General features: G+C 39.8%; 1 protein-coding gene across 2 annotated transcripts in view; it reads right to left on the reverse strand.

The window, feature by feature from the left end:
- The window catches only part of LOC129727243 (uncharacterized), a 243,221-nt gene that overhangs the window by 129,961 nt on the left and 86,746 nt on the right, over positions 1–26,514 (reverse strand). For both annotated transcript variants that reach the window (XR_008728510.1, XM_055684852.1), the window contains exon 2: positions 25,336–25,561. Coding sequence is in view for 1 of the 2 variants with exons in the window: in XM_055684852.1 (XP_055540827.1) it covers positions 25,336–25,561 (226 nt within the window). In the remaining variant the exon portion in view is untranslated. The remainder of the gene's footprint in view (positions 1–25,335; positions 25,562–26,514) is intronic.

Here is a 26,514-nt window from a genome sequence, read left to right on the forward strand (position 1 = left end):
TCTTTATCGGTTATCCATTCGAAAGATTTGACTATTATTTGATTGTTCGCTTGAAAATATGAAAAAAAAATTCAATTCTGCTCAAAGTATCTTCACGAGTATCATTTCATGAGATACAGGAAAAAGATATAAGATAAAAAAGTTTCATTACAGGAAACATACTCTATTTTCAAAGAAATAAGTCCGTAAAAAAGTTAGAAAATTGTTTGAATGTAATATCACTCTTGATTTTTTTGACGCTTCTTCATAGTCGGGACTGAGTATTTGTGGCTTTAATAAATTTTGCAACTGTCAATTGTTACCGAACTTATAACGTAATTTTCAATATAAGTGAATTGACAGTTAGCAACAATTAGCTGTAGGCTGCCCGTTCCTCCAGTTCATTGCGGATACTCAATTGAAACAAAAAGTGGTACATATAACGAACATCCATCCTTACTGCCATTAACGTACCAAGGTGTGCAACCTTCTTAATACCCAAGATGAAAGTGTTAACTACAATGTTGTACTAGCTCGAACACTAATGTGCTGTTAAACCCATTTTCATGTTGGTACAAGCCGTCCATTAAAACTCATTTTCTTTGCAACAGATCATTACGATTCTTCGGCGGTAGACAGGGTAGGGACCAGGGACAAATTATTGAGCAACTAGTGTATGTTGATAACTATCATCTCTACCGCAAGAGCCACACACATTCACGCCTTCCGCGGTCAGCAGCTCGTTCTGGGTCCAGTTTCTCTCACATCTACCGGATAGACGATTCTTGCGGTTCATCAGCTCACACCAGTTGACGCAGCGCTCTGGTCCACAAGCTAATAATAACAGTAATAAATGACTTTTTTCTCCTACACACATCATTTAAACTGTTAGCTGATGAACCATTACGACTGTTATTATCAGCTATTAATCATTGCACCTTGTTGGCACCAACCGCCCCCCAGCTAGCCAAGACGAGCGAAGCGGAAGATCTAGTTTCTTAGCAGTAACCTCGACTCGAGCGATGTTTCTTATCTAACGAAAGCACAAATCAGCTTCAATTTGCACCAAGCATGCAGTCGCAATAGGACGGCCCGGGGTACGTCGTTTGGCATCCAATTAATTTTAACGCGGCAGTTGCGAATACCGCGGCCAAGTACGGTACGGTCACTCTTCTTTGTCGTCACTGTTGTCGCCATTGCCGGTTCGCTTGTAAGCTCACGGGAGCGCGATACATAATTCATGAAGACGACCGTTTCGTAGGTGCCCCGCCATCATCGGTGCAAAGCGACATTCAGCACGCGTTTGCCCTTAAGCAGTAGTGCATGTGGAACTGGAAGCCGGATTTCCGATGCAACATGCGCTTCCAAGTCAGTCAATCGGTAGTCGCTACAGATATACAGGATGTTGTTGTCGGCAGTGCGCTAACTCGTCACAACCCACTCTATAGCGTTTAAAAACTTCAACAAGCTGCTAACAGAAAATCGTCTATTTTCACTTGGAACGAGCCAGAACCGTGGCATTTCTTGCGAGCGGTGATTATAGCGAAGAGAAAGGAGTACGTGAGGTGCGTTTGTAAAATATAAAGTCAATCTGGCGAAGATCAATTATGATTTCCGGAGCCGATAACACTTGTCAGCTGTTCCAATCGATAAAAAAACCCTGTCGCTTGGCGATAATGACAGCGTAAAACATTGCCCCGATGGCAGATTTTACGTACGGTTGCGCTTCTTCCAGCAGTATAAAAAGCCGGCTCTCGTTACAAATTGGATAGGCTTCTGTATTGAATTATAACATCTTAAAGTTTAATGACAGGATAAAATATTGTATTGCAGTCACATACGTTCCGGGGATAGATTCATTGGATAGAAGGTTGTGTAGACATGAGGTATATCTAATTACTAATTACTAATGAGTTTTGGTACATGTCAAGAATATAAGGGACACTTCGAATTCGATTGTTCTTTTTTGAATCCTTTTATAAAAGAAAAAGCTATTTATAGAATTTATTCCAACCAATTCAAGATATACATGACTTCTCAAGTCCTAGAGAACTGGGACAACCAACTCTGAGTACAGCGGACTTAATTTTTCTACAACGTGTGTAATTTGTATTTCAAAAATTGTTTTCTCTATTTACACTACTGTTAGTCACGTACTGGAGAAATGAACCACAATGTAGGAGAACTAGACGAATGTCGGAAGATCGAAAATAAATTGATTGAATTCGATACTGAAAACTGATACAAACGGAAATATTAATAATACTGGCCGAAGGTATTCATTCTAAGGCTTCTCTAAACGGAAAATAATAAAATTTTATATTTCCCTTTTTGCTGCTTGAATGGAACCGAAAAATAATACCGACATTACTATTAATTTGGACGTCCTCATCAATTCGGTTGAAAAGAGGGAAACATACCCATTGATGTTTTATAGCATTTTAGGAAATGCCTTTTCTAGAGAACGAGAAATTATTTCAGGATTTTATCATACCCTTTTACATGATTGATTTCAATTGTTTGTTGTTTAGGCAACGATGTGGACATGGAGCTACTTTTCTAACAATGTTTGTTATTATATTGTTCTATATACTATCTTATTTTGTTAGAAAGCTGATACATTAGTAACAAATTTTGATATGTGTTTGATACTAGTAGAATCATTTCTGTTATAATTTCTGTTATTTTAACACCTAACGGGATCAAATTGAAAACACAGCCTGTAAGGTTTTTCCCGTAACAAACTAACAGCTTCTGTTACATTTTTGTTTTTTCTTCCTGATCGAGTAACTACTAATAATATAATAATATGATAATAATTCTCTAAATAGCATACGTTTGTGAGATATCTCAATAATTGATTTTAGGAAAAGACGTCTATTTTTACATTATTGAAACTAATTTTGAAACATTTTGGTGACGGGAACCCGATCAGAAAGAAAAAACAAAAATGTAACAGAAGCTGTTAGTTTGTTACGGGAAAAACCTTACAGACTGTGTTTTCAATTTGGTCCCGTTAAATGTTAAAATAACAGAAATTATAACTGAAATGATTCTACTAGTATCAAACGCATAACAAAATTTGTTACTAATGTATCAGCTTTCCAACAAAATAAGATAGTATATAGAACAATATAATAACAAACATTGTTAGAAACAACAGGTTTTGATAGAAACGAAAAATTAGTTAGACTTGTTTCAGAACTACTTCATTTCAGGTTTTGTTATTATAACTCATTCAGATTCAATTTTGTTATCAAAATTATATGGAAAAATACAAAATTGTATCTAAATATGTTATTTGTATCTCGCGTTGATAGAATTTTGTATTTTTTTAGTTATGCTCGTCTGATCGGGTTTTCATTAAAGCTCAATATTCATTGTAAACGAACAACTGGCAATAAGTTCATCACCTAACCAGTAATCACTTGACGTAGGTCAAGTTTTACATGCAATGAATCACGTACACCACATGGGACGTAATTCTACTCTCCATCCATCAAAACTGTCAACTGAATTCCATCCGGCGCAGCTCTGTGCCTCAACCAGCACCGTGGAAGCAGTCGCCGTAGTTCTCCGGAGTCTGCATCGTGTCACCTCCACAAAAATATCGACCAACACTTTTTTTTTCGTTTTCATCGGCTGGCGACGCATATCGAACGATCAGATGTGTTTTCCTCCCACAACTGCATGCAAAACGTCGCTGCACTTCCGTCGAGACAAGAGCACTCAGTGCGCACCACTCTGCCGTTTTCTTGGCCAATTTGAATTAATTTAACTTTCGATTTTATAAATTGATTAAAATACGACACCGGTCGCCACCATCGCAAATGTGACTGGTTGCAGAGTTTAACCACGTCATTCCGGCCGGAAGTCGGAGCGGGTCTCCAACTACGGTTTGCCGCTACTGTCTGCCTTGTGCATGCAGTTCAAAACCAACCAACGGGGCTAGAAACAACAACGACGAACGGCAACATCACAACAAACGCCTCGTTTTTTTAGTTTCATTCATTTCGTTCGAGCGCTCGAGCGCCGCCGGCTCGTTGATTTTCATTCATTCATTCAAAAATGGTTTCATTCATAAAAATTACCGTTATCTTCTCGCGTTCGCGTTTCGCGCGTCTCATGATTTTTCCCCACTATACTCCATACACTACACATCAGCGGCTACATACGGAGCTAAGTCGCACGTCGGTTGCGGTGGTTTGGTGCGCACGGCTTTTGATGTGTGCCATATCGCTGTGCGCCGGAAAGTTGTGGGAGGAAACTGGCAGTAACGAGCTATATTTTACATTAGATTTGTCTGCTGTAGAAAATACGGCCGCACACTAACACTGTACTCACTCTAATCGGTCCCTTCTAGGTCAGGCAGTTATTCTGAATCAGAACCGGAACGCTTGACAAGCCTTCGTCGCGTTGGCTAGGGACGCACACACAGAATTCAGGGTCAACCTTGAGACGGCCGCCGGCTGTATCGTCTATTTCCGCGCTGCAAGATCGACGCTGATTGACACGTCGCATGCCGTCTGTAGATCAGACTGCGCCGCCAACCCGCAGAGACTATCTCTCTCTATCGCTCGTGTATCGAAGCAAGCAATGATTTATAATTCTTTAAGGTGGAATATGAGGTTACTTGCCGTGATCGCTTGTGGCGCCCCCGCACTTTTGAGTACTTATGACTTGAACCGTCTGCCAGTTATTGTACGATCATGATCACGTGCGAAACCGTACCGACAGTAAACCGAGGTCATGGCGGCAGCTGGATGCAACAACAGCTTGGTGCTTTCTTCATCCATCACTCCTACGTGCGCTGTCTGTGTCAGGGTGCATTCTCGGCGATACAACAAATCACGGAGTTTTCACAGCCTCGTGGGAGTTCAGTCGAAGGAGTTAGCGCGACGAGGAAAGTTGATTAAGTTGTCTGGATACGTCGGGTAATACTAGTGGAGATTGATGTTTCGAAAGTCGTAAGGCAGCGCGATCAATGATAACTTTTGCTGTCTGCAACCAGCCTTAGACAACTTAGGTGATTCAGAACAATTTGCTGCTTTTCAATACCATTTCATATTAAACTTCTATAAATAGCATTCTACTGCCAGATTTTGAATAAAATGGCAAAACAACTATCACGGGGTGACCAGAGGATTTCCAATTTCAAATTTTGTTGTTTTCCTCGGCTAACAAAAAAATTTCGCGAAAATAAATAAGTTTAACAACGTTTATTCATTGATAAAATAGATAAATAAATTAGGAGGTATTACAACAGATAAAAAGCACACCCTTGAAGATTTTCGTAACCCACCACAGAAAGTTTTCCATGACAGACTATTTGACGTTCCGGTTAGAATTTACTCGTATATATATGTTCGTAGCATCGTTAGTTTTTGGCACAGATTCACTTGGATTTCTCACATTGAAATCCTAGGCGTCCGCGACAAAATTTCCTCAAGACTATCCTGCTTTTGAGATTCTTGAAGGAGAATAGCGTTATGAAAATTCTTCGGATACGAACCCTCTCATTCCCTCACCGTTCTGTGCTCGACGACAAAAATTTAAATTCTTGTATCTTTTGCAATTTCCATCCGATTTCGATAGTTTCAACACCAAAAGATTCAGTAATTTATCTACTCTCAAATTAGCGTCAGCAGTGGCCGGAAAGAATTTTCTCATTCCCGGAAATCTGTTTTTTCGGAAGCTGCGGAATTTTAAGCCATTTGTATGGTTTTGACTATATTAGTGATATGCCCTCAAAATGGTCCTTCCGGAACAGATTTCACTGGGGCTTCTAGTGACCCTAAAAACACAGAAATGAAACAAGGTCGAATACCATCCAATATGGGTACACGCAAAATTTTTCCTTATTTCTTTAGAGGCAATAACGCAAAAAGCTCCTTTTGGTAACAAATATGTTACTTAAAAAGCAATAATGTTCTTCACTAGTGGAGTAACAACACATACTGTCATATATTTTGCACATGTTACGGGAATACGACTATCTAATGACAGTTGTTACAACCACACGCAAAATTTTCACTTGTCGAAAAATACCCCTTTCCATGTCCAGCCAAGAAACAACACATACTTACTGTTGCATATGTTGCACATGTTACTAGTTTCTTTTATCTGAAATTCAACCAGTGTATGGGTATTAGTTTTTGCGTTGCACGGATACGGAGAAGAGAAAAGTATGACAAGAGCTGCCTAGCATAACTTTTCTCCGTCGCACAGTATACAAACGTAGATGCTTTTAAAGACTTCATATGCATCTTGAAGTTACATCACGTTTTGTAAGCTGCGTTAGAGCTAAACACAGGCAATTGCTTTCTTTTAAGCGGATGCAACAGTGTTGAAAACTCACACTCATCGCTTCACGAAACTCATTTAGACCTGTTTGAAAATCAAAACTCGTGCCCATCTAGAACAACATTCGCATCGCCGGCAACTCTGGTCACACTGTATTACATATTTGCATTTCAAGTAAACACTGGAGAACAAAACGGTGGTGTTTCTAATCAGACATTTAAGCCTGACCGGTGCAATTTTGCTTAGTTGTGAATAGAGGGGAAAAAATGAACCTGGGTTACATCAATACAAATGCAGCGAGTGAAATCTTACTAACACATGCATTGCGGTTCTTGGTTGTATGTTCTTCTGCAGAAACCCATGCAAGCGTGTGGCCGTCATATATTTTGTTCCTTTTAGTTATTATTTTTTGTGTCTAATGCGCGGTCATAAGACACAAAAAGTAATAAAATATTGCTCAAAAGTAGCAAAATTTTCCCCGTTTGTGTTGAGTGTATTCTCGGAATTGGGATGACGTCCAGAGACTAAAAAAATACCCCTGACGTTTATTATAATTCCGAAATTGCGACTTCCGGTTGCTATGAAACAAACGGAATCAAAATGATGTCCAGGGACTAGAAAACGACCTTGAAAACATTTCGAAAGTCTTGAAATAACAGAAAAGAATCAATTTCAAATTTAGCTCAATACAACAGAAAAACGTTTCTGGAGGCTGTAAAAAGCCAACAATGCAAATGATGGTTTAAAACGCTGTATTGTAACAAAAGGTCAAATGCTTCTTAGGGACAGAAAAAAAAAAACAAAAGAATATAAAAATTCGTCTGAATATATGTAAGAAGGATGGTAATAGGGTTCTTTATGTTACCAATGCGGATGGCCGGAATCGGTCAACTGGTTCCGGATGTATGACCGGTAATAGAACCGCCATGCTCAAATCAGTGCTTAGAACCTTGCCACTCGAGTAGTCGAGTCAAGTGTGTAGGTCGTCATAGGCCACATACGGACCTGTCCCGGTAGAATTCCGAGCACTCCCAAATTATTAAACCAACGACTTGAATCCAATCGACTACCTTGATCCATTGATGGCATTATCTAGTGCCTAGGAAGCATAAGTTAGTTGAAAAGTGAAAATTAATCATGCAAAAAAGTTCGTTTTTGGCAAAACAAAAATTTCGGGTGTGTTGCCAAAAGTGAACGAGGACTGTATAACGAATTAACTAAAATAGCCTGAGATCAATAATGAAATTCGAAAAAAAAAACAAACAAAAAAAAGAGATTTTTTTTTTAAATTTGGTTTAAATTAATAGAGTAATTTACTACTACTACAGCAAAAGGCCAAAACGAAAATGATTAAAAATCAGCGCAATTGTTGAATAACGCTTCTAAATGATAAAAACAAACAATTTTCAAATGGGGGGAATAGGGGCATAATGAGCACCCTAACTTGGTTGCTGATTTAAGCATGGAAAACGACAAAAAATTTAAGCTAGCAAAACTTGAATTAACTATCTATAATCAAAGGTACACTTTTCACAAATTGAAAAGTTTATCGTATAATGGTGAAAAACACAAATTAGATTCATGCATCAAAAACTAGCAATCAGTCGATGTGTGGGGCACAATGAGCACCCCACTGGGGCATAATGAGCACCCACGGGGTATAATGAGCACTCATATAGATCATATCATGAAACTGTGTAGAAGTGGAACTAATGGGGCAACGTTTGTCGCGGGATGCCGTGATACTTGGCGGCTTGTTTCGTGAATGTCCCGTCGCGCCTTATGGTGGCCAATTCTGCCTGCAGTCCCTTTTTCAGACCGATTCGGTCTCAAAGATTTTCTAATATATGTTCGCACCATCACTATAAACAAACACTGACTATGGAAACAGACAAACTCACAAGTCTACTGAGATTAATTTCAGGTCAGTTTATGTAACAAGGTGTGCTCATTTCACCCCACCTAAAGGTGACCATTTCGCCCCTATCGAATTAGTTTAAGTTAACATGAGATTTTAACACTAATTATAACTTAAAATCAAAACTTTAATGATGGTGAAATTTGGGGTACGACCCATACGTCATATTGATGTGTCTACATACTTGATAGAGCCATTTAAACGACCGTAGAAGCTTATTTTGTAGTGCACAATAATAATATTTTTTCCAACATCCGGGAACCAAGTTGATTTTTTCAATATATTTCCATATTTTAAACAGACAAACCACTTTTGTTCTCAGAAGAGATATACTGAAAAATGCGTTGAAAAATGCGTAGTTTCGCATAAAAGAGGGGTGCCCATTTCGCCCCGTGTGCTCATTATGCCCCTAATCCCCCTATAACTAGAAGTGGTGCCATAAATATATCAGACTAAAAACAAAACTGTTTTAAAATTTATTTAGCTCACAGCTTAATTGGAAGTGCCTCAAAGAATTCAAACAAAGTTTATCAAAATTAATTTTAAATTATACTAAAAAAATAATTTAAAACTGCCTCTGTCAACGGGAGAATAAAACTTTCATATCTTGTTTTATTCGATTTTTTTTAAAGGATCTATATCTAGAAAACCTTTTCAAAAACACAAAGAGGCCACAGAAGAAATGATTCCAACACAACATTTTTTTGTCAGATTCCCATTTTGTTGGGAAAAATCACGTGTCCACGTGGATATTATCAATACACCCTCTCCACCCCCGAAAATTGTCCACGTGAAATGTGGGCGGCCACTTGTTTTCCAGAAACCGAGATTGCCATTTTGAAATCCAACATGGCGACTGGGCTCGTTTTCCGGTCTCTGGGCATCAACCTGATTTAGAAAAATTTCCACATTGCGTGGTTTTCGGCCATTTTAGGTTGTTTATACAAACCGTCAGCATCTTGAAATTCAAATTGACGTCAGGGGTCGTTTTTCGGTCTATGGGCGTCATCCCGGTTCCGAAAATACCTATATTATGTGGTATTTGACCATGTTTTGTTTGATTGTTTTCACCAGAAGCCACAGTGAAATCTGTTCCAAAAGGACCATTTTGGGGCTATCACCAAAATATCCAAAACCATATAAATGGCCTGTGGAAGTAATTTTATAAACTTTGTACCAATTATTGTGAGATTCTAAAAAAAATCCTCCGTTTTGGAACATATCCCCGAAAAAACGGATTTCCGGGAGAGGGAGAATTCTTATGGGGCATCGCTAAATGTTGGCGTTAAAACTATAGATGCTATAGATGCAAGAAATTTAATTTGTGGATACCTGGATACTCCATCGAGCACACAATAAACAAAGTGAAATATTTTGTATCCGAAGAATTATTATGACACGATACTCATTCAAGAATCTTAGTCCCATTGACTGGGTATTCCTGAGGATTCTTTCTTCAGGATCCTTTTTCGTGGACGCCCACGATTCCAATGTGAGGAATCCCAGGGAATTTATGCGAAACCTATGTGTCCGTCCCGTAGAATCAATTCATATATATTCGGACGAACACATACGATTTCATAGATTCCCTAGGATTCCTCACATTGGAGTTGTGGGCGTATTCTAGAATGTACCCTGACAAAAGAATCCTCAGGAATGGCCTGTATATGGGACTAGGATTCCTAAATGAGAATCGTGTTATGAGAATTCTTTGGATTCCAATCCTACAGATCCAGTGGATTCTCACTACACAATTCTCATTCAGGAATCCTAGTCCCGTATACAGAGCATTTTAGAGCATTTTTTTTTTCGAGATTCCTCATCGAAAACGCTCACGATTCCAATTTGAAGAATTCTAGGGAATCTATGCGAATCGTATGTGTTTGTCCGACAGTCGGTGTAACGTTACACTCGTGCGCCACCATGTGAGCTTATTGCCTACTAACTTCTTTTCGTAAAACGGTTTTTGTTTTTGCCAATGGGTGTGCGCGCTTGCTTAAATTAAAACTAGCGGCAATACTGACGGTTGCTGTCTTTGATAATGACAACGGCACTAGCTTCATTATTGCCCATTTAGCAAAATTTCAAAATAATCGTTATTTTTCTGGTCGATGAAATCGTCATCGAGTGGCACGTCTGTTTGTCTGTGGTAAAACTGTATTGAAGCTACAAATGTCCGAATTAGAGCCATCACTTCGAATGTTCAATTACCGATGCCCAGTAAGGCGACTTCACCCATGACCCTAGGTAACGACCCGTTGTTATTATCGAACCGGCGCCAACGACTTTACTTTCACATGTGATGGACGGTATGATCCTAGATATTTTTCGCCTCAGAAAATCTCCCGGTGTCGGCTAGCATTGAGTCTAGACCAGTTGGGTTGGTTGAGTGGATCATGCTACCCCACAACCATCGATACCTATGTCGACGTTGGGATTCGAACCCAGGCCCTTTGTGGTTGGAGGAGACTTGAAAATTAGCAATGACGGTTTAATTTAATTCAAGTTAATTATTTTATCGATACACAATTTTTGTTGCAAAGTTCGTTTTGGACGAGTAAAACGACTGCAATAGATGGTTTGTAGCAAAGAAAAAGCATTAAACTAAATTAAAGTTCACGATTAAGCAAATCAATGCGTTGCAGTAAAAATGCAATAGTTTGTCAAGTTCAACAGAAAGTACCCTCAAACTCGATTCGAAATATTATGAGCTCAAAGTAGATGAAGTGCTTCTTTCTGCCATATGGAGCTTCTTTCTTCATCATTCAAAATCCTTTTCACTCTTTTCCTCTCTATCTCTCGGTGAAAAAGGGAATTTTCTGCAACGAAACGTACTACGGAATGTGGACCGCAGTAACATGATGAGCGGAAAATCAAGCGAGCTGAATTTATTCTGTCTGAACAAGTGCCACTCGCCGGCCTGCCGATCCTATCTACCTATTCCGTGACGCCGCGGCTCGTCACTGTTGTCAGTCGAGAGTCGAGAGTCTACCGCCGCTTAAGCAGGGCAACTGCGCTGCGACGGTGCCAGCGTGCAGCAACATTGTTGCAAAATAGATTACACTCGACTGCACGCTTCTCGCACATATGTTTGTGCTTGTGTTATTCGATACTGAGTATTGGTGTGCAGCCGAGCAGTTTATTTTGCCAAGCTGCACTCGGCACAGAGTTGAAGGAGGTGGTTAGTATCTCTGTAATTACCAGTTTTTTGCGGTATGCGGTATGCAAAGCAATCACCTAATGGGAAAATTTATGATTATTCAAAACTCGTGCACTCAGCTTCGACGAACAGGTCTCGATTTTATATTGGTATTGAACCTGGCCAACCTTGGCCGTTTGATGGCCGGTGGTTGGGAGCACAACGACATTTAGCACCTTTTATTGATTGCACATTCCCAAGCATAGAGATCGGATGGACAGCAGGGTTGTTTTCGTTTGTATTTGCTTAAGAAGACGCGGGAACAGAATCTATATGCAAAAAAGTGACACGCGAAAACAATTTATCGTCGGGGTTTGTTTGTTTTCCTTCTTACAGAAGCGGTAGGGGTTTTACAGCCATCAAAAATATACTTAAGGATAAATTTATTATGCTATTTTTTTTTTACTGCTATTTAATATTCAGATTGAAATGTGTCATTCTCAATACATTTAACTTCTTGAACATCTATCACAATAATCCAAAGCCACATGCGTTAGCTGATAAGGCTTTCTATTAAAACTAGTCGATGACATTAGTCACGACAATGCATAGTGCGTTAGAAATTCGTGCAAGCGCACTTGAATGGTGAGAACAGGTTATCATTTACAAGACTTCAAAATATTTAAAAAAATGCCATCCTGTGAGAAAAACACATTGTGTAATGTTTATTATTCAACTCCGGCAACATTTCGAAGGAGCTTCTTACAAAAGACTAAATCATATCTAGATCTACATTATTCTATGCTGGCAATTTTCCGTTTGATTACCGTTTGGTTAAAAATGCACCATCTATTTTTTGGGATTGCATTGATAAGTCCTATCAAGGACGATGACGTCCGGAGTGAGTGGCCGGTGGTCTTAAAGTAAATAAAACATTTACCCATGCATGAAAGACAGAATACCGACAACAAAGTAAAGTTTTGTTTGCCGGCGCTTTTGTGATAGCATCAGGGTGGCCACTCATTTTACATTTTCGAGTTCCCGCATATTTCCCGACTTTTTCCCGCATGATTGCAAGAAATTCCCGATTGTCAAAAACGGTAACTAGGGTATGTTCTATCGACGATTGAACGTCAATTTTTGAACCTTAAATTGGAAGTAATAGCGTATATCACTTCTACCGAATTTGCTCGGGACATTGTACACAAACAGTTGATTAGTTACATAAAATGCAACTTTGGCCTCTCCATGGTAAACAGGTAAAATATAATTTTTGCGACCAGGGAAACCAGCTTCTGACCACAACTCTTATAGGCCGATTGCAATGCTATCCTGTATCCGGAAATTGATGGAAAAAATGATACTCCGTCGTTTAGACCATTGGGTCGAATCAAATGGTCTACTATCAGATACTCAATTTGGCTTCCGCCGTGCCAAAGGGACGAATGACTGTCTTGCGTTGCTTTCAACAGATATTCAGCTGGCGTATGCTCGCAAAGAACAAACGGCGTCTGCGTTCTTGGACATTAAGGGGGCTTTTGATTCCGTTTCTATTGACATTCTTTCGGGTAAACTTCACCGACAAGGATTTTCTCCAATTTTGAACAATTTTTTGCACAATTTGTTGTCCGAAAAGCACATGCATTTTACGCACGGCGATTTGGCAACTTTTCGCATTAGCTACATGGGTCTTCCCCAGGGCTCATGTTTAAGCCCCCTTCTTTACAACTTTTATGTAAATGACATCGACGAATGTCTGGCAAACTCATGCACGATAAGACAACTTGCAGACGACAGTGTAATCTCTGTTACAGGAGCCAAAGCTGCCGATTTGCAAGGACCATTGCAAGATACCTTGGACAATTTGTCTGCTTGGGCTTTACAGCTAGGTATCGAATTCTCTCCGGAGAAGACTGAGATAGTAGTTTTTTCTAGGAAGCATGAACCTGCTCAGCTTCAAACACAATTAATGGGTAAAACGATTTCTCAGGTTTTGGTACACAAATATCTTGGTGTCTGGTTCGACTCTAAAGGCACCTGGGGTTGTCACGTGAGGTATCTGATGAAATAATGTCAACAAAGAGTGAATTTTCTTCGTACAATAACCGGACAATGGTGGGGAGCCCACCCAGGAGACCTTATAAGGCTTTACCAAACAACGATATTGTCTGTTATTGAATACGGGTGTTTCTGCTTCCGCTCCGCAGCAAACACACATTTGATCAAACTGGAGCGAATACAATATCGTTGTTTGCGTATCGCCTTAGGTTGCATGCAGTCGACCCATACGATGAGTTTGGAGGTCTTAGCTGGAGTACTACCATTGAAAAACCGCTTCTGGAGCCTGTCTTCTCGTATTCTTATCAAATGTGAGGTCTTGAACCATCCCGTGATTGAAAATTTTGAAAGGTTAATCGAACTTAATTCTCAAACCCGTTTTATGACATTGTATTTCAATCACATGTCCCAAAATATTAACCCTTCTTCGAATATTCCAAATCGTGTCGACTTATCGAATACTTCTGATTCTACTGTGTTTTTCGATACATCCATGATAGAAGAAACTCGTGGAATCCCGGATCATTTACGCGTGCAGCAGATCCCCAAAATTTTTTCCAATAAATATCGAAACATCAACTGCGACAATATGTACTACACTGACGGATCACTTCTTGATGGGTCCACTGGCTTCGGTATCTTCAATAACAATTTAACCGTCTCCCATAAGCTCGATAATCCTGCTTCTGTTTACGTCGCAGAATTAGCTGCAATTCAGTACACCCTAGGGATTATCGAAAAAATGCCCACGGACCATTATTTCATCTTTACGGACAGTCTCAGTTCCATTGAGGCTCTCCGATCGATGAAAGATGTTAAGCACTCTCCGTATTTCCTGGGGAAAATACGGGAACATCTGAGTGCTTTATCCGAAAAATCTACTCAGATTACCTTAGCGTGGGTCCCTTCTCACTGCTCGATACCGGGTAATGAGAAAGCGGACTTTTTGGCTAAGGTGGGCGCAACAAACGGTGATATTTATGAAAGACCAATTGCCTTTAATGAATTTTTCGCATTTGTACGTCAGAATACGATCATCAGTTGGCAAAATTCTTGGACCAAGGGGGAACTGGGAAGGTGGTTACATTCCATAATCCCCAAGGTATCGACGAACCCGTGGTTCAAGGGGTTGGATGTAGGTCGGGATTTCATTTGCGTGATGTCCCGGCTTATGTCCAATCACTATAGATTTGACGCGCATCTCCGTCGTGTTGGGCTCGGGGAGAGTGGTATCTGTGCCTGTGGTGAAGGTTATCACGACATAGAGCACGTTGTTTGGTCATGCCCTCTATACCGTGACGCCAGGTCTAGATTAATAGCTTCCCTGCAGGCCGAAGGTAGGCAGTCGGCTGTTCCTGTTCGTGATGTCTTGGCAAGCCGTGACCTATCCTACATGTCCCTTATATACGTTTTCCTGAAATCCATCCACGCCCCAGTTTAGTCCTATCCCCTTCCGCCTACATCCAACCAAACGACAAGAACACGTTAAGACCCCGGATCCGGAAACAGCAACTAGACCCGCACAATACTCTCAGGCCCCGAGGGAGACAACCCAATATGCCAGTCCGTAATATCTTGGCCCAGCAGCGGAACATATTCAATATGCTGCTTACCTATGGCGATGGGAAACCATCAAACAACAAATCAGTGCTTTTCATGCAAAACATTCTAGCTTAAGTTAGATTTAGTTTCAGCTCGTAGTCGGCAGCGAGGATAAAAAATTTGCTCTTAGTTATTAAGATACTTTAGAAAGTAAGCTACCAGATATAATTGGCGCCGTTAAACATTGAATTGTATTTGTGCCGTGTCAAATAAACTATAGATGAGGAAAAAAAAAATATTTTTGCGATTTTCTCAAATTTGCAAATCTCCATTAAGCAGTCAATAATCGTGTTAGCTATTTTGTGCATTCATTATGTTTGTCTATCTGTCTTCTTAAAATATGATATAAGCACCGTATTTATTCAACGCATAACAACCTATTAGGGGAACAACAACAAAAAAAAACAGCACTTTGCGTACAAATTTTTTTTTCCGTTGTTAAAATCGTCGGAAAAAGTCATGGGAAGTTAAGGGTGAACATAAAACTACTTAACCTAAGAGTAAAAAATATTTTGATTGAATTGATTATTTAGGGAACAAAACTTGTGACATGGATTTGCGTTTTTTTTTTTCTCAAATTAAAAATAATGTTATTTTACGTTCAGGAAAAATACTGCGATTTAACTGTATTTCGTTTATCACGCGTAACATAGATTCAAAACTTTTCAGAAGTGAATTCACAACTTTTTCAGCATTTTGATTTGCTAGTCAATTAAAGCTGCATCTCTTTGGTCATCTGCCAACATTTCCAACTTGTTTGCATCCAGCGCTCAAAATGGTCAAACTGATAAAAAAATTGTATTGGGGACTAACATTTCGAAATAAGTGATTTCAAAACTTAAAAAAATAACCTGGAAATCAGAAACAAGATCAAGATAGTTTTTTAAAAGAATTTTTAGTTTTTATTTTTCCATGATCATCAATGTTCAGTTTACATTATGCGGTTTTTAAAAAATATAATAATATTTTTCAAAAATCAGCACCTTGAAACGTTTAATTTAGAATATTTTAAATACTCAACAACTGCCAACAACTTTGCCGAAAACATCGCACCAATCAAACAAATCGTTCTGGTTTCGCAAAAAAAATCTTTAGAAATTTTAACTTCTTCCGTGTTCAAATAATCAACGTTGAAACATTTGGCAACTTAGAATTCAAAAAATAAGCTTTTTGAGATATTCAATCAATTTTTCAAATAGAACTACCACCTACAGCTTTGCCGGAAACATCACACCAATCAAGCTAATTATTTTTGCTTTTAGAATATTCACAGTGTTTTTGTTTATTAGCCACAGATTTAGCAGCCAACTGTTTAGTGCACGGGGCGATTGCAGGGCTAACGCTACGATCCTGCAGACACTAACAGTCTCTCTCGAGCCGAGACACGAACCTACGACGACTGACTAGTTAGGCCAGCATCGTACTTGCAAAACAAAAAGCATGTAAAAAGTCGTATGCAGCAACAAATAAAATAAATATAATGTTTTCTTGAAAAACCTCGCAAACGATTATGCTGTTTTCTAAATACATTTTTGATTGTATTTACATCAAAAATAGTGTTTTTACAGTCAAATTGTGTAATTTACAGAAAAAATATGAATATGAAATATGTACAAAAATTAGTTTATTAGTAGCTAGTTTCGCTAGAGTTCACCAAATATTTCTTCAAAAAGACTAGCTGAAATAAAAATCTATTTGAAAAACTTGAGAATCAGAACTGTGTGCCACTTATTTTATCTTCAATTTGTTTATTCAAATAACTACTAATAACCAGTAATGTTAGTAAGATTGTACAGTGAAACTTATTTTGCATTGTTCTTAGAAAATGAAACAGTTTCTATTGTACATATGAGAATTTATGATTGATTCTCTCACTAAAACGTTTTCTCGATAAACTGGCAACTTCTATTCCCAGAATCCGGACCGGTTTTCGACCCCGGTTTCAATTCGCTTTACCATCTTGAGAAGTCCTACAGAGTTCATTCAATTTTTGTAGATAACACCAGATTTCGACGTTTCATGCTATTCTCAAACATTTGGTGTCAAAATTTATTTCATTTAAAAAGCAGGACCGATAAAAGTAGTCAGCTGGTCAGCGGGTCAAAAAAAGTAAGTTTAGTGACTTTTTGGTTAAAAAATTGACTACTGAAAAAATGGGATCAACTTGCACTTTCAACTTCTTCATCATTTGTAATTGCATCATCACAAAACTTTGAAAAAATCTTGGTAACAAAATCCCGATTAAATAAAAAAATTCCCGACTTTTTCCCGCATTTTTCCCGATGTAATTCAATTCCCGACTTTTTCCCGCATTTCCCGTTTTCCCGATTGAGTGGCCACCCTGTAGCATATATGGGTTTTCCCTTGGCATTGTACCATCCCATTTCGAAATTGCATTACACTTTTCGATATGGTTTCTATGCGATCAAAGGGCGAACAGTAACACGCTTCGCACGCTGCGATGGTACCAAATAGAACCTAGACGGCGGTGTGATATGTGTTGTGCCCCACTCGGAACGGCTGCCTGCTGCAAGTGCACTTTGTGTATGCACAGCTGGACGGTAGTGTAGTTAGTAGTAAACACACTTTGTTGCACGGTTTAATGTTGAAAGTCATTAACTATGGTAAAACTAGTCAGGTTCCAGCTATAGCACAGGATACCTCAGAGATGCCAACCTGACAATAGTTAGTTTCCAATAATTCAAGTCACTCTGTGCGTGAAAGTTCCTCAAAAAACGTGTATTAGACATGTAGTACAAATACGCTGTAATTGTAAACTGGATGTAAATTATTAAATTTAAAAGGTACCTAGTAAGCATATTAAAAAACGAAAATAATTATTTTCGGCTCTCGCCTCCGATTTACAGAACTGTCGTTTCAAGGTTTTCTGTATAAAATATTTTTGATATAAACCAGATTTTTCTGGATTCAGTCTGTGGTACGCCGGAGTTGTAAAGTACAAACCATTGACAACATTGTGAAGCTGATTAGTATGCGACAGCTTCCCATAAATCAAAGAATTCCATTGAAAGTCGCAAACGATAAGCAGGTCGCTTGCCCCGGGAGGTATTTCTGCTTATATAGTAAACGCACACGATGTCTCCGGGGGGATAGAAATATACAACATTTTTCATCTCTGTGGCACCTACTTTCTTCCACTTCACTTTTACGCACAATAAACAGTAGCCATCCTTCCTGCTCCACGTCAATCGTCCGAGATAGCTGCAAGGGAAAGTAAGCTCACTTTTTTCTGCCCTACCATCGAGTTTGGCTCCGGTCCATTCTTAATATCGATAGACACTGGCTGTGGGCAGCGTCTGACAACTATTTGTACTATAGCTTATTTCTACGTATAGTCTATCATCCTATTTACTCTTTACAAGCTGTTTTTGTCCAATGAATGGAGTCATGAGTGATCTCCTTTCTGCACAAGAAACAAAATTTTTCCTTGTGCATTCAACGTTGACAATAACAGATTTGCTAGTAGTGGTTGTGTCAATAGAAATGTTTAATCAAAATTGAAGAGCTACTGGTTCAGATAAATCAGTAAACAAAAAGATTATTTCAATGAACTGAAAATGAAAAACAAATACGCTGGCATAGGAGCGAAAATCCCTATTAACTCTATCGAAGATTCCTCTCACATTCCAAACGTACATAACTTAGGAATGCATTCGTGGGTTGTTCGATTCCAGCGAGTAGGGAATTTATTGGTCCCTCGCGGTGCATACCGATTCGACTGTTTGAGGCCGGCGTACAACGTATGGAATTTTCTCTTGAGGGAGCCTACAACCGGCACCTTGCTAATTGTATTTCTACAGCACACTTTCTACACCGGCAGCATCACAACAAAATACTTTGCGATTCATTTTTCGATTTATGCGAAGAATTTGAATACAAGTCATTTGCATCCAATTAATGCAACGGTACTGGTGCTAATTCAGTTCCAAAAGTACTAACTCCGTATGATAATGTTCTCACAATTCAACTACGTTTCTAAACTCAATCCAATCGAATTTATATACCTCAATGATTCAACACCGCGAACCATCCGCCGAGATACAGCGCAATTAAACTAGCCAATGCAAATTCTACCATCGTCGCCTGGTCGCGGTCTGATGAACTCTCCCTTCAAGATGTAGAGCATAGACAAGGCACTGACCGGAGATTTGTTCTATCTTATTCCCACACAACTCATCATAAACGTTGCAGGAAACTTCTACATAAAGCTAAAATTGGTGTGACATTCGGTCCCCACTTCATCCCTGGGGAAGTAGACAGCGGGCGCCTATAAACCGGCGGTGGCGCAGTGTTGGTGAGGTCAGTTCTCCGTATCCAAACGTTGCAAGACGTACGGCAGAAATGGGCGCCAATAAATCTATAAAGTAATTAAACACGATTCTTTCTCACCCGTTACCCGCAACGCCGTCACCTCCTCAGCACCGAATAAGGAATTTTGCTCGCATCTCTCTCACACACTCTGAGCGTAGTCGGTTCCATCGAAGCCGGGCAATCAAATGACCACTTGGACCACAGCCACAGCCAGGTAATCATAACTATATACTATATCACGGTTGTAAATCTTTATGTCGACCCCGCGGGGCAACGGCAGACTGGCAGGCAGTGGCAGCAATCTACGAGTACGCGGGAGGTACAAGATTATTTGCGCAGCTTTGTTTTTATTCACAAGTAAACGCGCCGCTTATCGGCACAGTGCGATCGAAGTCAATTGAATTCCTTACCTGCCAGCTAGCCAGCGGTGCCCCAACGGGTCTCGACCGATAGGGTTGCCGGAAAATGTGCATTTGTTTACACTCTCGACCAACTCGATTAGTGGCACGTACGTTGGACTCTAGAAATTTATCGGTTCTACATTTTTATAACGTCGTGTACATGTCGCATAATATTCAGTTTTTTTACGCGGGAGATAAACCTCATGAAAAAACCGCGTAATTCGAAAATCCGCATAAAAAACCGCGTTAATTAAAAAATCCACGTAAAGTGAATCACCAAGAAAGGCTTTAGAATAAACCCGAGACGTTCTACGACCAGTATTTAAAGTTGTCCTCTTCGACGATCATTTCGGATTATTCTGAGGGCGAAACCGCGTAATTCAAAAATCCGCGTAAAAAAAACCTGACTGTTTTTATTTACCCCCTCCCCACCTTCATCACCCCTTCCAGAGTAGGAAGGGGTGCCAAACCATCACGGAAACATTTTTTTTTCTATTTTGAAATATTCAATTTTGAATTTTGGCTCCATTTGCTCTATTAATTTTCGCGTTTAACCAAAATTTTGTGATTTCATTTGTATGGAAGCCCCTCCTCTTTCGAATGAGGGAAGTATGTGAAACCATCAAAGAAACATTTCGCGTACCCAAAAACCCTCACATGACAAATTTGGCGAGTTTGTTTCTCGAGTTATGCAGAAACTTGTGTTTCATTTGTATGGAAGTCCTTACTTCCAAAAGGGGGAGTGGTTTCGAACTATCATAATCACCTTTCCCTGGATCAACTATGGTCTCAGCCACTGTCAAACGACACAAACAAAGAAAATAAATCACCTTTCCCGGCTCCAAAAACCCCTACACACAAATTTTCACACCGATCACTGATCATTTCAGTAAATTCCATATCTACAGGGTGTTCAATAAGTTCGAATACAACTTTTCATCATTGAGTAGGTGCACACAATGTGCATCCTGTGTATTGGTATCTGTGTCAGTTTAAGCTTCATATGTAGGCTAACCGACGCGCATGGTACTGACTTGCTGTCGTTTTTTGTTTGTTTACCGCACACGGTAAAAGAGTACCGCGACGCCGTAGTAAAGTTGTTTGCGAAAGGTGAGCGACCCGGCGGTATATTCCGGAGGTCGGAATCCCACGGGGAGAAGCGGAATGTTATCTACACCACTATTCGTCGGTACCGGGAGACGGGCTCGACCAAGAACCATGCGAGATCCGGGCAGCCGTGTTCGGCGAGGACACCAGCCATCAAGGTGATAAGGGACTGGCTTCGTCGAAAAATGAACCGCACGATCCGGATGACAATTTTTATTAATTACGGCTGAGGAGACGTTTTCAAAAAAAAAAATCGCGCGCTATGAATAAAATTTAAGAACATTTGTAATTGTTTTGACCATTACAGACAAAATTATAGACAAAAAACCGATACTCGGGAGGGGGGCTCCACAAAAAATTTTTATTTTGTCGTGTCCAACGTATAACGTACATCGCAGTATTCAGCAATTGTTTTTCTTTTAAGTTTTTCCACAAACTTTGCTGAAGGAAGCAATCTGGTATATTGAAAATTTGTATTTGAATTTGAATATAGGCTGAAAGCCCGTTACCCATTCTTAAAAATAACTTTTACATTGCACTTATACAGGTAAGTTACATACATAAATATAACTATAAGATTGGTAAATTACTAGTCAAACAATCAAAAAAACTAATACAATTGTCCTTTGAAGTATAAACTAAACTTATGTTTTAACACTGATGTACTCATTTTAATACTGATGATCAGCTGCAGTGTGTTGAAGGTATTCATGAATCGAGTAGTTGGCTCGTTCTGTGAATAATTCCTGGATCGGAAAGGAGGGTCGACCGTTCTACGTTGTCGAAGCGTGACTTAACTGTTGTAAAAATTAATCTTTCAGCAAGAAGTTAACTGTCAGTGCGTCCGAATAAAATGTTCGTAAAAAAGACGATGTCGTTTATCTTATGTCGTGAGTTTATCGTGTAAGGTCTAAGGTTCACCAGAGAGCACAAATCCTGATAGGGAGGTAGTTCTTCTCCATTCCATCCGAATTTTCTAAGAGCAAACTTAACGAGCTTTTTCTGGACTGCTACGATTCGCGTGAGTAAGGCCGCCTAACGACACTTGCGAAATCGATTTGCTTCTAACAAGTCCTTTGTAGATTGCTAGTATTGCGTGAGGATCATCAAGGTCTCGGCTATACCTTCTAATGAGAGAAAAAAGTTTCAAGCTATCCACGATTACTTTGTCAATGTGTTTCGTGAAAGACAGTGTACAGTCGAAGGTTACGCCTAAATCGCGAACATATTCAGCACGTGGTACAACACTACCTGAATAAGCATAACTGTACAATACGGGGTGAGCTTTCCTAGTAAATGTCAGTACTGAGCATTTGTTCGCGTTCACATGTAGTCCGCAACTATCACAAAATCTTCCGAAAATTTCTAAATCACTCTGCAATCTTTGGCAGTCGTCATTATGTTTAATAGGTAGAAACAATTTCACATCACCTGCGTAAATCAAAACGATTGCATGGCAGATCACATCAGGTAGTTTATTCATCAAAAGCACAAACAACAATGGGCCTAGATGACTGCCTTGTGGTACTCCTGAGTGAACAATAAATAAATTCGATTTACTTCTCCGGATCTTCACAAACTGCACTCTAAGTTCAAGATACGACTTGAGCCAATTGTAGAGCGAGCCACGAATCCCTGCATCTGCTACTGCCCTTAATATACTATCAATGCTAACAGCGTTGAAGGCTTTGCTCATGTCTGTAGATACAATCAACTTGAAACCCTTTGGAGATGTAGTCCGTAACCAAAGCGGTAAACTCACAAAGGTTTATAACAACGTATTTGTTTTTCAAAAATCCATGCTGCACTGGAGAAATCTGATTAGCGATTGTTTCGTAAAGCTTTTTATACACTAGTGATTCGAAAAGCTTCAGGACAGCTGAAAATTAGAAAAAATATTATTTTTACCTAACTGTTAGGTAGATTGATCGAAAACCCGAAAACGCCAAAAGTAAGGCCTTGTCCTATGAAACAATTTTGCTGAAGAGATTGAGTACATAAAATCAACTTTTCACAGTCAAATCTAAAACGATCGCGATCTTTCGAGTTTAGACTACTGTGCACTATGGGATTTTCAAATAAATCTTTCCACCAACTGTAAATGTCTTGAAATATAACCCTTGAAATGGGTGGAAGCTATTTTGGAAGTTATTTCATAAAATGGTGATCGAAAAACGTGCTTTAAAAGAAGTATTTCGTTGTTTTTTATATCACTTTTTGTCATTTACGACCTTCAAAAGGGCATTACTCAAAAATGTACCGTACGATGATTTTGAAATTTTGATTAGAAAATCTGGACGTCATTACGAATTGAATAGTGCACTCAGATTCTTTTGTGCATTTTTCTATAATAACGGTCTGTTGGAGCAGCGTGTAGTATGACTATCAATATAAAAAAGGCTGAATATCGCTGCTTTTGAATATCATGGAAGTGAATATTCTCAGCACCGATTAACACTAACCGTCCTCCCGTGCCGGGACTCGAACCTACGACGATTGGAGAATAATAATTTTTTTTTTTCAAATACATTTTTTAAGTGTATTCTAACTTATTGAACACCCCGTATAAGGACAGAAACAAAATTTGCTACGAAGGTCGTACATTCCCGTACGGATCGACGAAAGGATGGCAGATTATTCACATTTCGAAGGTGCTCTCATGAAGGAATGCTACCTTTGTTGTTTCAAAACATGATTTTTTTTTATTGAAAATGACCCTTCAAAGACTCTAAAACAGTTTTCTATATTTTTTGCAGCATTAGGGCTATCTATTCGTATTCTTCTCGACGGCTGTGTATAAGTCCTCCCTCCACTCAAACAACATCTTTTTCAATTCACGAGCAGAGTTATTCTCTCAATTTTCATCAGATTGACTATTTTTTTTAACCTTCGATGTAACATAAAGCGCATACGTAAGATTTTTCATCAACTTATTTTGTTGCATCGTTGTCGATTTAAATTGCGGGGCCAGCGCTTCGATCCTGGTTACTGACACTAACAGTCTCTTCCAACATTCGACAACAGCATCTTACCTCGAGATCAATTAGGAGCTTTCGAAAATTGTTTTCAAATACCAGTAAGTTTTCATTCAAATTTGGCAAAGTCAACACAAGGTTTTTCTGTGTTTTGAAGTAACAAAAGCCTCCTACCTAGTCTGGAGGTACGATACATATATAAACATATAATCAAGAGTGACCACAACACACTTTCTAACAGAATTTTTAAAATTGAAAATATTATTTTAATCAGTTTCGGTTCAATTAAGGCTTGCACAACACCCACTGCCCCGTTTGAAAACCCTAGATCGGGACCACGTTGCAGCCTCCCTCAGAGCTGTGGCAGATCAATCGGAGGAGCGTAGCACTTTTGCAGCTTGGAGAACCCCGATGACCGGATGTTTCTAGTCATGCTGTTTGCAGGCGGCACTCACTACTACCGCGCCAGTCAGGAGAGCACGAACGGCGGCGAGTGCAGTAAACAGTTGTGGTGGTTTTTACGATTGTCAATTATTTTTAATTAGCATACCTGCGGAGATTAACATTTATAGCCAGTTTCTATAAAGGTACGTGGCGTGCCGGGTTGACCTTATAATTCACGCGCACCATACTAGCCGACGTATCGGCTGGTGGCCCTGAGGGACCTTGAAAAGTTCACTTCTAGTAAACAAACACTTCGCGGATCAGGTGAGGCAGCGGAGAATTCTCGTTCGCTTGATTAAGCTCGATGCCGAATCAGGCCTGTTGTACGCTAATACGTTAAAGATTTCTTCAGTATCAGCAAGCATCACTCGATACAGATCAAGCTGGCATAATTCAAAGATAATTTCATCATCGTCAACAGAACTGAACCTGTTCACATTACTTTGCACCGCGTCGAATCAGATCAGTAATATGGGACAGAATGCGTAGAAAATCGCGTTGACACATTCTTTTCCACAGAGTGAAACGACAGAAACCAGCCGAGCAGGAGAGTACGCTAAGGAAGCTGGGAACTGGCCGAGGGCGGTGATTGTTGTTATTCTCTTAATGTGTACTAATGCTACACCTGGGCCATGACGTACCCGACATGATATCGCACAACATTGTTGCAATCTTCGATAGCGGGCGCGGCGTTTTCGCAAGCATCGTCTATCGGTGGATTGCCTTTCCAGAGCACCAGGAGCGCAGCCAGTGTTTTCTGATTATTTTAAACTGGACGATAAAACGAGAGTTTAATAATGTTCTTCTGACTTCGACCCTGAAAGATCGGCTTGAATGGTTTTTATGATTGAACGATGCAAGTAAGGAAACGACATGAACCAGTCGTGATTGTGACGTACAATAGATAGGATGTTTCAGTGTCAAAGCAAATCTTCTCAAAGATTCAAGGTAGAGGAAATTACGTCCCAACCGATAGGCCTGCAACAATTTAATGGATTCATGCTTGAACAAGCATCAAAGGAAAACTCAACGGGACATTGAGTTTAAACATCGAACACTATCTAAATGAACACTTACCTTGCTCAATTTTTCACCCTCATGATGTGGCAGCATCTGTCGAAGACTCTGGAAGCCGGCGTTTATACTTTGCATGCGTCTTCTCTCGTTACTATTTGCGATTTCCCGTCGCATCCGTTTCTCGTCCTTGTCCATGGTGATGTTGCTGCGAGGGGCCGAACTGTTACTACCACCGCCGCCACCCTCACCTCCTCCACCGCCTTCTTCCGAACTGACACGGCAGAATCTGTTCGAAAAAAAAACAAACAAGGAAGAATCTAGGTTAGAATCGCTGTGAGTCGGATTTCATCCCGTTTGGCTATATTTAAATCACAAAAAACCGATTTTTTTTCTCGGGGATGACCTACGCTTTTTTTGTCTATAGAATTTCAACAGTTTTACCACACCCAAACTTCTTTTGGGGCCACCACTGAACACAAGGCTGAAAATAACGTAAACTGTGTCACGCAGTGTTTGTGTTCTCCTTGCGGTAGAGTTCCCTGCTTTGAATGGCAGATGAAAATATACAAAACTAACAGTGTCGATAATGAAATTCAAAACAAATAACAGCAACCAGCTGATCGGTGAATGTAGTCACCTATAAAAGGGATTATAGAAAAAAATCTCCCAGTCATTCACAATCACCCCCGCTAAGACACTGATCACACGTGACAAAAGTTCCCACGGTTCCACCTATTGATGACTCAGCCGATTCGGGTAAACACATGTACCTGTTAGGGAAGGAATTTCCGCCCAAAATCCGAGGGCGGCGCATCGGAATTCCACTATGAATCAACAACTGATTCCGGTCAGCTGACAGGCAGGCTGGGTAGCAATTCCAAGTTGTACGCGTAAACATGATTAAATAATACAACACTCTCGGGCCCACCAAGGGGTGCGCAAGAGCTTTCCAAGAGACGGAGAGCTTACCAGGCGTTAGCTAGAGGCGTGCACCGCCACAAAAGAGGTGTGCCGGTCCAGGTTTGGAGAGCAAGTTAAAATTGTACGCAAATACCTGGCATTATTCGTTCTCTGTTGTCTTGTGCCACTACTGCTGCGTCGGACTCCAAGCTGTTGGTTTTATTTTTAGAGTATATTTTACTTTCATCTAGTTTCAAAAGCGAAGCTGAAGGCATATTTTGGGTTACTCCCTTACTAATGAGCTTTTGAATTCGTACGCAGAGACACATTCACGTCGCT

The sequence above is a fragment of the Wyeomyia smithii genome, chromosome 3 (assembly GCF_029784165.1).
Source record: "Wyeomyia smithii strain HCP4-BCI-WySm-NY-G18 chromosome 3, ASM2978416v1, whole genome shotgun sequence".
Classification (NCBI taxonomy): Eukaryota; Metazoa; Arthropoda; class Insecta; order Diptera; family Culicidae; genus Wyeomyia; species Wyeomyia smithii.